The 15,445-nt window shown below is 41.1% G+C and overlaps 1 protein-coding gene across 3 annotated transcripts in view; it reads left to right on the top strand.

Moving 5' to 3' along the window:
- The window catches only part of SBF2 (SET binding factor 2), a 555,773-nt gene extending 541,534 nt beyond the window's left edge, over positions 1–14,239 (top strand). For all 3 annotated transcript variants that reach the window (XM_027819477.3, XM_027819476.3, XM_037899793.2), the window contains 6 exons: positions 480–713; positions 2,108–2,212; positions 4,632–4,825; positions 7,201–7,288; positions 10,895–11,026; positions 11,287–14,239. In XM_027819477.3, the coding sequence (XP_027675278.2) occupies positions 480–713; positions 2,108–2,212; positions 4,632–4,825; positions 7,201–7,288; positions 10,895–11,026; positions 11,287–11,385 (852 nt within the window). In that variant the 3' untranslated portion in view covers positions 11,386–14,239. The remainder of the gene's footprint in view (positions 1–479; positions 714–2,107; positions 2,213–4,631; positions 4,826–7,200; positions 7,289–10,894; positions 11,027–11,286) is intronic.
- The last annotated feature ends 1,206 nt before the right edge of the window (positions 14,240–15,445 follow it).

Here is a 15,445-nt window from a genome sequence, read left to right as displayed (position 1 = left end):
GATACGAGTTCTCCACGTATATTCCACAACCAGTCCTCCTTTTCTGCCACTGCATTGTCCTATAACATCTACACTGTGTTTTGGCGAAGGAACTGAGAGACATTCGGGTTGCCACACCCTTTATGCCCTCAGAGGGCAGGCCTGGCCGCAATGGACACTGCTGGCCAAAAGAATCAGAACTCAAGAGTGTGGGGCGTAGGCACCCCACCAGTGGCTTACATATGGACAACATATTTTGAAGAGGTACAGTTACTGTGAGGTAAGTAACTATTTATTTTCCTTGATCTGACATCTTTTATTGAGTTGTATCCCACAGTCATGCACTGAAAATTGTAATTCCAGATCAGCACACACCCGTTGCAGTGCTACATTCAATTCAGGAGGATAGTCTATAAAATGTAAAGTATTGGATTTGTGTTGGGGAAAACTCTGAAAATTTCCATGTGACACTGTAGTATATTGGGCTTTGTTTCAAACAGGCATTAAAACCAAGTGTAAATATGTCCAGCCTGAAAACGTGGGATTACTATATGGAGGAGACCTTGGCCACAGGTCCTTCCTATGACTGGACCATGGTTACTGCAAAATGCAACACTTCAGAGGAAGCTGACCAAATGGATGGTTCATTTCGCCAGAGTAAGAGGAAAATAGTGTGGCCATGCTATGATGATGTTAGCAAAGTGCAACCTGATGCAATCACCAGCCTCTTAAATGTAAGTATAGGTGCAAATAAAGACAGAACACTGCCATTTAGTACTCTTATCAAATTCATATCCATTCAAGTCATTGCCTTATATAGATGTGCTGTAAAAGTAAATATTAGGTAAAAATAATTGATTTAATCTCCAAAGAGAGATGGGGTCAGAAAATCAGTCAATCATCTTACAAAAGGTTATGCTATTCTGAATGAATTCAAATCTGTAAATAGGTTTTAATACTTAGCTTTTTTACATGTGAACTGCAGCCAATAATGAGGCAATTTAGGTATATCTTTTTATTCCTTAAAAGCAAGGCCTTAATACATTTTTTCACTTTCCTTTTTAAATAAAAAGTAACTTGCATAATAGATTTTCTAACTGTCTTTTCCCAGAGTTTTCAAAATTGTAATTTCATATTTTGCAAGGAATGTTATCTCATTTGGGGCAAACTGGATTCTTTCTGGATTGCAGCAATACGTTTACTCTCCTGTTCTTGTCCCTTGTTCACGATATAGTTTAAAGCAAATGAAGTGTAAGGTGTCCAAATCTCTATGCCTAGCTTGTAGTCCATTAGTCCCAGCTTCTGTGTGTGTCTCCTCTTTACAGAATCTGGAGGCAGCTAAAATGTGGTGTTTAGCAACTATGTGTAGTAGGTCTCATCCCTTCCTTTTGGCTCCCAGAAGGTTGCCTCCAACAACGTAGAAGACCCCTCAGAATTGGGCTCTAAATAAAAACTTTTCAAATGATAACCAACAGATTGCCAGGCCCCTTGAGCAAATGGCCCAAACTCTTCTCTGTCTTTCCCCACCCCAGCACTGATAAGGAAAACAATACAAAAGGCAGAACAAGCAGAAGTAATAGGGTTGCCAACTTTCTAATCGCACAAAACCGAACACCCCTGCCCCACCCCTTGCCCTGTCCTGATGCCCTGCCCCCTGATCGCTCCATCCCCCCCATTGCTTGCTCTCCCCCACCCTCACTCACTTTCAACAGGCTGGAGCAGGGGTTTGTGATGTGGGAAGGAGGTGAGGGCTTTGGCTGGGGGTGCAGGCTCAGGATGAGGGATGTGGGGTGCAGGAAGGGGCTCCTAACTGAAAGCTACCAAGAAAGGTTATATTCACAAATTTCACAACAAGAACATGTTATAAACAAATAAGTCTTTGTTTCGGTTCCTCCTTTTAATATACTTGAATATCATTTCTTATAAATCATGTTATGTAAATGTTCGCAATGTTTAATGCTAATATCACAGCATTGGATTTGCTCTTTTTAAATAATTTTATAAAATATATCCAATCCTTATCATTATCATATTTCTTTTATGGAAAGTGGAAATGGAATTTGTGTGTTCAAGATGCAACAGGCCTGAAATGTATATCCTCAGGAAAACACTTTTTTATTGATTTCAGGAAATCGAAAGACTGGAGAATAAATTAAATCAGAGCCCAGAAAGGTGGCAGCTCTTGTGGGAAAGGGTCACCGTGAATCTTAAAGATGACGCAAGACAAGACAATGTAAGTGGTGGAAGGGCCCAATTGACCACCATATTTGACATCGGGAAGGAATTTTCCCGCAGGTCAGATTGGCAGAGACCTTCCAGATTTTTTGTTTTCCTCTGAAAAATGGGGCATGGGTCATTTGCAGGTTTAAATTAGAGTAAATCATGGATTCTCTGTAACTTGAAGTCTTTTAATCATGATTTAAGGACTTCAGTAACTCAACGAGAAGTTCTGAGTCTAATCTATTACAGGAGTGAGCAGGCAACATTCTGTGGCCTGCAATGTGCAGTAGGTCAGACTAGATGATCATAATGGTCCGTTTTGGCCTTAAAGTCTGTGAGTCTCAATCTCAACTATATAGACTATCTGGGAGAGTGACAAAATCATTGTATTTGTTGGAATAAAGTATTGCTTTCTAAAAAACAGAATGTGGTGTTCTAACCCATGCTACTGGCTTTGCATTGCTGCATGTGGAAAAATATGTATTCCTATGACATTTACTTCTTTTGGGTCTTGAAGTAGATTGATAAATATAGAGCAAGATAAGCATTGTAATAATACACAATGGTGTAAAATTAGATATTTATAAAGCTTCTTGGGGTCTGATCCTGCAAAAATTTACACATGTGAGAAACTTTGCTTATGGGAGTAGTTCCTTGGACATCAATGGGATTATTCAGATGTGAAAATTCAGTTTTGGATCCATACATTATAATCAGGCCTTCAATACTCTGGGCCTAATCTTTTACAACAACTGGTTATTTACACTAGGTGAGGAACTGATCCTCTGTGTATTATACATTCCTGAGCACATTTTTAGGGTTTAGCAAATAATAAAAGCCAGCCCAAGCAGTGGCAAATATATTTTAGGTGGAAATGTTGAATATTTGGGTGGGAATACTGAATATAAATATAAATTGTAGATAGTTAAGCATATTATCCACCATACAAAATTTCATCTACTATAGGCCTACTTTTACTTCCAATCACTGCTTATATTTCATGTTGCGTAGCTGCTGTTGAAGAGCATAACAGAATCTGAAAATCAGGTTCTTTCTTTAGATAATGTTTAGCACATCACATTAGCATAACACTACAAAATCTTTCTCTGTCAAGATACCGTCCACCAGATTCTCAGTTTTGATTCTTAGATCTTTGGCGCAAGATGAATGGATCTCCCCCTGGTCCCAAAGTATTTCTCCCTGAGGGCAGCTAGAGCAGAAGAGAGCATAAGCCAGGCCCCCTATTTGACATCACACACGATACCCTGACTGGAATATTTATACCCTTCAGGGGACAGAAGAAAACATCCAGTAGGGGGCCTAGCTAATGCTCTACTCTGCTACTATTACTGCCCTCAGGGGAGTCAGTTCCTTAAGAGTTTCTGGCATTCTGCCCATCTTGCACGAAGAAGCTAAAACACAAAAGAGAGAATCCTGTCAGATCAGAGAGGCAGAATTACGTGTAAGTAATTTTCTTGTCTGAAAGTATTTACTTGGAGATTCAGCAAAAACAGTTAGTTCTTTTAGAAAGCCAAATCTCTGAGAGCAAGTTCTTTATTTTAAATTATATTCAGAGTCATTTCTAATGTGTGATTTATGTGAGGTCAAAAAATTCAGTAACAAAAAAGCTCCATACCTTTTGTGGTCATTTTTATCCTTACCAGGAATCCCAGGAATAAAAACAAATGTTTTAACAAATCTTCATTTTTCAAGTACTCAGCTGTCTAGCTGCTGCTAGCCCTGCGATCTAAGAATTAGTCAAAACACACCAAATAAAACTGAAGGATCTATTATATCAGGGTACAATGACCTTTAAATGTAGATTTATGTAAAACTAAGTTATATTTCTAAAATAATGCAATAATCAACACAATTTGTCGTGTTAAAACTTGCAGTCCAACTAGTACTATGCAATTAAAATTTAAACATCAGCCTCTGAACTGTTCTGACCACTTTGAGTTACCACTGTGGAGAATGATTGGAAGGAACAAACAATAGATTCTCACTAATTTGGATTAATGACTGGGAAGCTCATTACCGACTTTTCCTAATTAGTACAATTTTTTAAAAGGTGATGGCATTATGAAATATAATGTGCTAATTTATTTTATATGGATAGTTTATTTTTTTAATATTTCACAATATGGATGTATAAGTAAATGTTCTCTAGTATATTTAGTAAAAATGCAGAAGCCTTTCTGATGAGATGAACTACAGTTCTCTGCTATGAAAACATTACATTATGGACTGTGTGGAGGGAGTTGTGAGTTTTGTGGTTGGGGCTTTTTGTTTTGCTGTAATACTATTTATAATGTATTAATTCTGGCAGTTCTACTTCTTAATTCAACAGATAGTCAGATTTTAGAAAATTTCTAAGTTCTAAACTTGGCTAAGCCTTTCACTCAAACTTTGTCATTTATCTTCCTTTTTAGCCACGAAGACATCCTTCTGGCTCATCAGGGATAATGTCTACTAATCCACATTCCTATCAGAAGAGGTCTTTGCTGCATTTACCTGACAGTGGTCTGGGTGAAGAACAGAGTGCCAGCATCTCTCCCTCTAATGGAGTGGACAGACGAGCAACCACACTATACAATCAGTTCACATCGAAGAATGATGAGAATAGGTAAACTGACTAATTGCTGGGTATTACTGAAACTTCATTTTCAGTAGGGAAGTGATTTGTAAGAATGCATCACTGTTGTGTGTCATACTCCAGGGAGTCAAACAGGTGATAGAATAACGATGAACGTAGTAGAATGGGGCATATATCTGCCCTAGAAGTAAAAAGTAGAATTTTCCTAGACATGGAAAACTCTGCTGCCTTTTTACTGTTCTTACAAAGTTTTTAATTCTACTTAGTTACTTTTTTCGTTCTTCTATCTTAAAAAATATTTTGGGTGAATTAAGTGTTCGTACAAGTGAGGAGTTAATAGCAGTGCTGAGAATCAGGGATGAAGGGAGAAGATATCACACAGACTTCCCCCTTAAGTCTGCTATCTCAGTCCTGACCTGGGCCTTCCTTGAGTGCGGACCTTTCTCCTCGTATCAAACTGTGTGACAGTTTAGTCACATGGGTAAATGGGAACTAGGATAAGACCAGTTCATTTTTTTTGTGCCTTAATCCAGGATTTGAAACTAGTTGTCCAGAGGTGGTATGGTAATGCATTAGACTACTGTACTACCTAGACAATTATTGAATAATTTAGCATTTGGTCATTAAGAAACTTTAGCCTGTAATGCACGCAGTCAGAATAATCTTACTGTTAATACATAAAAACAAAACAAAGCATTTGAAATGAGGCAGCCATAGTATCTTTAAGTCTGCTTCAGTGCCTGGACACAGTGGGAAATTATGGTCCTGATCAATGGGCCCACAGCTCTGAGCGATATATCTTCTAAGTCAGGCAACCTTTCAGAAGTGGTGTACCGAGTCTTCATTTATTCACTTTAATGTAAGGTTTCGCGTGCCAGTAATACATTTTAACGTTTTTTAGAAGGTCTCTCTATAAGTCTATATATTATATAACTAAACTATTGTCGTATGTAAAGTAAACAAGGTTTTCAAAATATTTTAGAAGCTTCATTTAAAATTAAATTAAAATGCTGATATTACGCCGCCAGCCCGCTGCCAGCCTGGGGTTCCATTCATCTAGGCCGGCAGCAGGCTGAGCGGGGCCTGCGGCCAGGACCCCGGGTGGCAAGGGGCCGGCAGCCAGAACCCCAGACCAGCAGCGGGCTGAGCGGGCCGGCGGCCGGTACCCCAGATTGGCAGTGGGCTGAGCGGCTCAGCCCACTGCCAGTCTGGGGTTCAGTCCGCCGGTTCCTGCCAGCCAGGATCCTGGCTGCTGGCTCCACTCAGCCCGCTGCCGGTCTGGGATCCCGGCCCTGCCCACCTACCTTCTCCCTGGTTCAAGCCCATTCTCTTCCTCTCTCTCTGCACTGAGCACAGGGCTGGGGGTGAAGGAGCAGGTTGGGGTGCAGGGTCTGGCCAGGAGCTAGAATGAGGGAGGGGCCTCAGGGTTGGGGCAGGAGGTTTGGGTGTGGAGTGCTTACCTGGGCAGCTCCCATTTGGTGCAAGGAATGAAGGACTCCCATTTGGTGCTCAGGGTGGGGGTGGGAATGTGGGGGTGCAGAAGTCAGGGCAGGAGGTTGGGGGGTGTGAGGAGGGTGCAGGAGTCAGGGAATGGGGGGCTGGGTATGTGGAGGGGGTGCTGGAGTCAGGGCTGCGGTTGTGGGGGGGCTGGATATGTGGAGGGGGTGCTGGAGTCAGGGCAGAGGGCTGGGTGTGTGTGAGGGGGGTGCAGGGGTGTGGGCTAGGGTCATGGGGGTGCTCCCAGCCCCCTGCCCAGTGTGGCTCACAGCAGGGGGCTGGAGGGGATATGCCCTGATTCCACCCCCCCTTCCCCACCTCTTCCCCGCCTCCTCCCCAGAGCAGCGAGCTCGCTGCGGCTCCACTTTTCCCCCTCCCTCGCAAGGGCCATCAGCTGATCAGAGGCAGGGAGGAAGAGGAGGAGGGGCAGGAACCCAGCATGCTGGCGGGGGAGGGGGGAACTTGCCTGCCCTGCAGTAGCAGCTGGCAGAACCAAGCTTCTTCACCCTGCCCCCTCAGGCGTTTGGGGGACGGGGACGGAGACGAATGGGCCGGGGTGGGCAGGATTTTTAATGGCACGCTGCTGCCTGCCGGGGTCCCGGCCCCGGCCCCGCTCAGCCCGCTGCCGGCCTGGGTTCGGTAGCGGCCTGAGTGGGGCTGGCGGCTGGGACCCGGCAGGCAGCAGCGTGCCATTAAAAGTCAGCTCTCATGCTCTCTTTGGCACGCGTGCCATAGGTTGCAGACCCCTGTTCTAACTGTTTAAAGTTGATTTTTAATACTGTAGTAAAAGCAGTTCCTAAACAGTTATAGACCGTTCTATGCCTTACGTGCCATGATATGGAGGCTATGAAATCAACATGTACGTACTAAACCTTTTTGGTGATATACATATGCTCCTTCTGTTCAAGGTCTTTTGAAGGTACACTGTACAAAAGAGGAGCTTTGTTAAAAGGTTGGAAACCTCGCTGGTTTGTACTGGATGTGACAAAACACCAGGTAAAATATTTTTAGCAAACTGGATTTTTTTGTGAATAACTTATTACAGTTTTACTTAATAAGCATATAGAAATAGTTTGACAAATAGTACAAGTAATCATAAAATAATAGAAACGTAGGGCTGGAAGGAACCATCATCAATGCCAACCCAAGGCCACTCTGAGGCAAGACAAGTATACCTAGGATCCTCCCGGACAGGGATTTGTCTAACTTGTTCTTAAAAACCTTCAGTGACAAGAGTTCCATAACCTCTCTTGATAACCTATTCCCGTCCTTAACTGACCTTATAGTTAGAAATTATTTGTAATGATTATTTGCAAATGCAGCTGTACATAGTATTTCAATACAGATATCTATCTGTGTGACTGCTATACCTTATAGTCAATGTGAAGGTAATTGTTTTTTAAAACAGAGAACGATCTAGTGTATAATTCTAAAGAAAGTCCATGAACTGGTGGTAGTCTAGTATTTGTTGAGTGCAAACACTGTTTGTTGCTTTATACTTTACAGAGAAAGACAGTCCCTGCGTCAAGGAGTTTGCCATTAAAAATGGCAGTGTACTGGCCCACCAAGAAGCAATTTTATTAAAACTTGGTATCTTCAGAAGAGTATTAGCCTGTTTCTCAGTGTTGGGCATTAACCTAGCCTTTCTGTGTGAGACATGTGAACTCTTCAGCAGTCAAAGCAGTTTAAGAAACCAAACACTCTTTGAAATTAACAGTCCAAAAAGCCAGAAAGTATTGTCCAGCATGCAAGTAGAGATCTGAGGGATAATTTTGGAGTTAGGAGTAGGGTTGCCAACTTTCTAACTGCACAAAACCGAACACCCTAGGCCTGCCCCACCCCTTCCCTGAGGCCCCGCCCACTACATTCCCTCTCCCATGGTGGCTCGCTCTTCCCCACCCTCACTCGCTTTCACTAGGCTGGAGCAGGGGGGTTGGGGTGTGGGCTCCAGGATGGGGCCAGAAATGAGGGGTTCAGGGTGCAGGAAGTTGGGGTATGGGAGGGGATGAGGGCTCCGGCTCGGGGTGCAGGCTCTGGGGTGGGCCTGAGGATGCGCGAGGGATTTGTCATGTGGGAGAGAGCTGCAGATTGAGGCAGGGGGTTGGGGTGTGGGAGGGGTGAGGGCTCTGGGCTGGAGCCGGGGATGAGGGGTTCATGGTGTGGGAGGGGCCTCTGAACTGGGACAGGAGGTTGGGGTGCAGGGAGGTGAGGGCTCTGGGCTGGGGATAAGGGGTTTGGGGTACTGGAGGGGGCTCCAGGTTTGGGAGGGCTCAGGGCTGAGGCAGGGGATTGGGCCTTGGGGTTGGCAAGCGGGCTTACCTCGGGTGGCTCCCAGTCAGCAGTGCAGCGGGGCTAAGGCAGGGTACCTGCCTGCCTGTCCTGGCTCCATGCTGCACCCCAGAAGTGGCCAGCAGGTCCGTCTCCTAGGCAGGGTGGGGCATGAGGCTGGGAACCGGCCAATGGGAGTGCTGAGCTGGTGCTTAGGCAGCACACGGAGCCCGTGGCTCCCCCGCCTAGGAGCCAGACCTGCCAGCCGCTTCCAGTGCGCCAGCAGCGCCCCAGTACAGGTAGGTACTAGCCTGCCTTAGCTCCGCAGCACCAGCGACCAGACTTTTAACGGAGCTGCTGGGGTCCCTTTTCAGCTGGGTGTTCCGGTCGAAAACCGGACACCTGGTCGCTCTAGTTGAGAGCAAAGTTAATTCAATCATCCCTGTCCAAACTGTAGTAGTCATTATACATTCCAAGCATTCATTTTATGACTCGTTCATTTGTTCCTGGAGCACTTCTCTTTCATATTTATTTTCATGAAGCCTATCCTATGCAGATAAATTGGAGTCCAGTATACATGGTAGATTGACCAATCTGGATTGCCCTAATACAAAGTTCCATTAACCTATTATCAATGTTTATAATGCAATAATCCACATATAACTTCACTGGAATTTTTTCGCCGAAATATCTTCAGATCGTGAGAACCAAGAGTGAAATCCTGGCCCCACTGAAGTGAATGGGAGTTTTGTCATTGATTTCAGTGAAGCCAAGATTTCCCCCACAAAGTTTATTTCTAAAGTCCTCTGAAATTCCAGTTTCTTTATATAATAGCCATTTCAGACAGACGTATATGGGAGGAAACCTTTCGTCTGTCTTTACTGTTTTCAGTACATTGAGTAGCATGACCATTCATGTGTATATTAACAAATCAGTGCACAGGAGGTAAGCACAGAAAATCTGTTTACTGCTTTAAACATTGTACCCTGCTTGCAATGCACACCCAGATCAGTGATGGCACTTATGGCCTAATGAACTTTAAAGAATTTTGGTCATTATCACCCAAGCCCTTACTCATGCGAATAGACGTTATTTACATAAATTGCCTCGGGGTGCATAACTAAGGACTAGCTTTTAAATAGCCAGTAGGGCCTTGTCCATAGAAGAAAATTGTGATAGAAAATGCTAACTAACAGGTTTTAATTAACACAGTGTTAAACACTATTTTCTCCTGAGTGTGAATAAGGATAGTCATCTTTAAAAATGTTAATTAATTGTGATTAAAACTGGTGTCCCTCCATGCACAAGATGACAGATACTTTCTGGGAGAAAGTACAAGGTGTTCCTCTTTAATATTTTAATTGTTTCTGTAGCCAAATCTCCTAGGGAACATTATTCATGAATGGTAGACATATAAGCAATATGGGACAGGCAACAGAAGGAAACTGATCTGATTTGGAAGGACTCCATTTTCCCTTTCCTTTGTTAGAAGGGTTTGTCTTTACTTCTTGCATCCAGTGTGCAAGGGTGGGATGTTGTTTTTAATATGCAAATACCAGATTTTCTTTTGTGGAACTGTTAGAATACTGAAAGCAATTTAGTGGAGTGGTTATCATTGAAACCACAGTGTCTTTGTAGAAAAGCTGCATTAAACCACTAAATATAGTATAGGAAAATGTCAGTTTTATATGTAATCTATAATTACCTAAATTATACCTGAATTTTTGCTGATCACTTTCAATTTAAAATACAGGAAATAAAAACTTTTGTTAACTCTTTAGTGCAAAACATGTTAGTTAGTTTCCAAGCAATGGACGGGGGAGTATTGTGTCAGGAAAGCCTGAATCCTCACATCAGAGTCATTCTCTGGGGAAGCTTCACACTTGTCCCACAGTGCAAAGCTGCCATAAAGGCAGCAAGTCTGGCCACTTGAGGATTCCCCCAATTTGGACAATCACAAGATGGCATACTGCTACTGTAGGAACTCCTTTGCCAATTCCAAAATTCCCAATATAAGCTGTCGCTTGGACATGCCTACTGCCTGGTGATGCCAGCTGTTACACTGTCCATTTGTAGTCATAAGCAGTTTGCTCAGTTTATAGCAGATCTCAGGCTTTTGCAAGTGGCTCCTCAGAACCAGCCTAACATCCAGAGCCCCACAATGAGAGCACACAAAGGAGACTTAAAAGCACTTTTTGTTCACCCTCAAAATCCCAAAAACTGTGCCAGGCACAGAAAGGATGAGCACAAGGATCTGGCCCCAAACAGTGCATTTGTCTACGTATTGGTTTATATATTGCATTTGGTTGGTTTGTTTTCCCTTTTGTGTTCTAGCTGAGATATTATGACTCTGGTGAGGACACAAGCTGTAAGGGACACATTGATCTTGCAGAAGTCGAAACAGTGATTCCTGCATCTCCAACAATTGGCGCACCGAAGCATGCTAGTGAAAAAGCATTTTTTGATGTAAGTGTACTTATTCTTTGCTGGCCTTCATTAGAGATTTTTCTTCCTTTGTTGTGTTCTTCCTATCACAGCCATTCCTGCTGGATGGTCACTTGCGAGATTTCAAGTTAAGTAACCAGTGATCCACACTCTCAACCCAGAGTGAAAATTCAGAACATTAGTATATTCAAGCAAAATGAAATGCTTCAGATATCAAAGCTTAAAAGAAAGTTTGCAACTTCCTGAGCTGTATCTTATACACTTTTATTTTCATTTTGCAGCTGAAGACAAGTAAACGTGTATATAATTTCTGTGCCCAAGATGCACAGAGCGCACAGCAATGGATGGATAGGATCCAGAGCTGTATTTCAGATGCATAACAGAGAATACCATTCCACTGCCAACTGCAGAAAAGAAATGCTTTCAGCACTTCATGTTACAAGAAGATACATTTTGGAATGCTATTCCAGAACAAGCAACTTCCTTTCATTTCAGTCATAAATACTTATTATATGCTGATCCATCTTCTCTGTTTAAGTATTATAACCACTATACCTACTCCTTTTCTCCCGCTAGGAGGACTTTTCAAATTAGTAATCTGTTTAGCCTGAAATATAACTCTTTTCAATATGATTCCTAGCTAAATGAGCCTGCTGTACACACTGAAATATGCTACCATCTAATACTGTTTTTCTAATCAGAGTTGCATCAGAAAAACTGTTGAGCTTGAATTGTGGACATTTTTCCTCAAATAGTGTTCTGTTTTCACCTAGTTTTAATATTAAAACAAAATGGTCCAAATTTTCAAGCTAGTTGTGTATCTGGAAGAACATTTCTACAGTTTCTAAGAAAAGTTTAGGTTTGTGAATTCAGTGACATGCATAACAGATTGGCAGATGACACAATATTTTTAAAGACCAAAAAAAAGGTTTCTTCTCAAATCTACTAGCTGCTCTCTAATCTCTTGCTCTAAATAATGCTTCTGCAGTTTTACTGTTAACGTACGGTATTTCAAGTTCCCACTGTTTAGCTAAAGAATATGCTTTTTGGGGATTCTATTTCCCCATTATAATAGGATAATGGAAAGAAAACTGGCTGATGATAAATGGAAAGAAAACTGGCTGATGATAAGAAGAAGAAACTGGTCACAAATTAAGATGTTTATAGGAGAAAAATCTGAGTATGAAAAGTTGTATATGTTTGTTTATTTATGTTCTGCTCACTGTAAAGGAAAAAACAACAAACACAATGATAAATGCACTAAACAATAAAGCAAACACTTGCACTGAAATCATTGAAATGCAGACATTTTGAGAGACAGAGGTAAGTTATTTATAGCACAACAATGCTAGCTAGATAACCTTTACAGATACTAAATATGTACATAATTTGATTTGATACTTTAAACACATAAATTGGAAGACTGTTTTAGATTTTTACATTTAGTAACATTGTGTTTGTTCATCTTAAAATCTTTGAGGAATGTTGTTGGGTTATTTTTATATATAGCCCAAAATTACTAGAGGTTTTAATTGCTACAGTTTGTGATGACATGGAGTGGAGTCTTTAGATAAAAAACATTGTGAGGTTTTTTTTTAATGTTAATATGTTAAATATCCAACTAATATTTCAAAGAGTTTGTATATATGATTTGGTATTTTCTGATTTTTTTCCAGACATTCTGCTTATAGTTGTTAATATCAGACTAACCTAACTGACTTCATTTATAGGATTTTCAATTATTAAATAGTTTTCCCCTTTTTTAAAACCACTTTTCATTTTTTTGACTAAATAATATTCAATTTCACACTGCACACAATAGGAAATGCAGCTGTTTTAATACATATGGAATTTTTTTAAAGGAATGAAGGATTTTTTTTAGCATTTTCAATTGATAAATCTCCACCTGTGAAAATGGTGTTTGCACATTTGTATTTTTCTGTGTATATGAAGTACTTTTATATGTACTTTGTAAAATACTGATCCCACTGTTTTTAAGGTTATTTGAAAATGTACACAACATCTTATTTTGTAACTAGGTTATTTTAACTATTTTATGTATGTTACATGACTTATGTATGCTAACCATCTTGTAATAAATACACATCTTTTTTAAAAAATCCTTCCTTTACTGTGAAAGATTATATCGGTATAGTGCAATATCCACAGAATAAAGATCTTATTATATCTTGTACCATAACGCAAAATCCCAAATTATCTGGTATTAAAATGAGTGGGTTTTTGTGTATACTTGTCTATATTCCTATACAAAAAATGCACATTGAGAAACCTTAGCTAAAAGTTAAACATCAGTAATAATGCTATAAACTGAGGAAATTTGAATTTAAAGCAACAGTATCATCCATAATTCAGTCTCAATTTACATACCCTTTCCCAGAGACCAAACACATAATTATTGCACTTAGACATTAAATAATAGGTGTAAAGAAACCAGAACCTTCACTGCACAGTTTCTCAACACAACTCTGCCATATGCCAAAGCCATACATCTTACATACTTATACAATTTTATATTTAAATGAACTAGTTTATAAGAAATTAAAAGGTCAATTGAAAATGTGCATCTGAATTTTGTCCTTGTTTGCTGGCTGTGTATGTATTTGTGCAGGAGTTGGACTGAAAAGGAGTGTTATAGAGGTGAGCAGTCAGTGACTCTAGTTGGGTATTGTGAAGCTTGGGTGGTAAGGTTTGTAAATTGAGTTTGGTATGGCTATTATGGTTTCTTAAAGTGTTGATCTCAGGTTTTAGCATCTGCATTGATGGAAAATGCACTTAACTCAAAAAATTCTAAATAAAACACTAAGTTTTAAGTATAAATGTCAAAGTTTAATGTTGGATGTGGATAAAGGGGAGGGCATGAAGGGTGGTAGGCATGGGAGCATAGAAGAGGCAGGGTCAATGGGTGTTGGTTGATGGGACAGTGGCCATGAGGTTGTTGGCCTCAGCAAGAGTCAAGAAAGAGAGGAGTTGGGGGTGAGGGCAGGGTAGATATGGTGGTGGTCATGTAGCATAAGATTTGGGAGGTATGGAGCTGGTGGAGGATAGCAATAGAGATGAGTAGGGAAAAGGGAGTGTTGAGCCAGAGTGACACAGGCTATGGAAGCCTCTCCCCACCGTGGGCAGAACTTCCCTTTGCAGAGGGAATCCCTGACTGTTCTGTGGGGACTCCCAGCACAGAGAAACCTATCCAGGCAGGAGGGGAGTTCACAGCACCTTCCTATGGAAGAGCACCTCCTCTGTCATACACCGTTAGTACTCCCCTGCTACGAACCGTAAGAACCCTGTCCATTGGAGAAGGGAGACATATTATCAAGGGTCATATTTAAAGTGCAGGGGGTAGCTTGCCCTCACTTCTTCTCTACTGACACCATCTCACATAACAAATGATAGGGTGACTTTCTTTTTGGAAAAAAAGATGTTTAGAATATGTGAACATTGATACTTGAATGTCATGTTACCAATGTCATATTTTGGTCCAATAAAAGATATTACCACATCCATCTTGTCTCTCTCATATTACTAACCTCTCCTTCATATCCAAAACACAATGGGGGTTGGAGGCTATGGTTATAGAAACCTTCAGTAATAAAGATAAGCAGTCCCATGTTATGGTACTTAAGAATTATAATCCATAATTGGAATCCCAAACTTCTGGGTCAGTACTTATGTAATAAAAATATAAACAACTATCAGATGCAGGGCCAGATGTTCAAAATCTGGCATCACAATCTGCACTCCTAATTGTTTGTGTCTGATACTTTAACAACACCACACAAATCTTGTGATTCTGTCCAAATATGGTTCTCTTGCCTTTTCCTCTTGCAATGTCCCTGGACTCTTTGTAAGTAACTGAGCCATCTCTCTCATTTTTCACATCCATGATCATCCAAATATTTGGCTGTTTATGATCACCCTGAGGTTGCTTTCAAGAATCAGGCTGCTCACATGGATGCATCAGTTCCCCAGATAATGCTAAAGTTCATGTTGAGTATCACTATGGCACCTGCTTTCTGGCTTGTTGCCGATGTGATGTTGGTTACTTCCAGAATTTTGGCCACTGTGTGAGCCAGAGTCTAACGTGATGTCCATGTTCTCATGCAGCACATTATTGTTTTGTTTGTGTGCTGCATTTCTTCCTTAATTCAACAGCCAAATGAAGACACTCCAAAGTAACAATTTCTTCTTCCTAATTCCTTTCTATGTTTGACTTTCCAGAATATTGGTATACATGTGGCTTAAACAGGAATATGTCTTCATGTTTGATTTCAGACAGTACAGAAACCAATCACTCTCCTTTACTTTGGATGCTAGTCCTGGGCATGACGTTAAACTCTGTTGCCTTGAGGATACTTCTTGGTTGAAGAAGGGCTAAGGTATCTCACCCCAACAGAAAAGGCACTCACGCTGAAGCGATAAGCA

Source organism: Chelonia mydas, chromosome 6 (assembly GCF_015237465.2).
Source record: "Chelonia mydas isolate rCheMyd1 chromosome 6, rCheMyd1.pri.v2, whole genome shotgun sequence".
Taxonomy (NCBI): domain Eukaryota; kingdom Metazoa; phylum Chordata; order Testudines; family Cheloniidae; genus Chelonia; species Chelonia mydas.
Note: the sequence above shows the minus strand (reverse complement) of the source record. Positions and strands in the feature narration are given on the sequence as shown.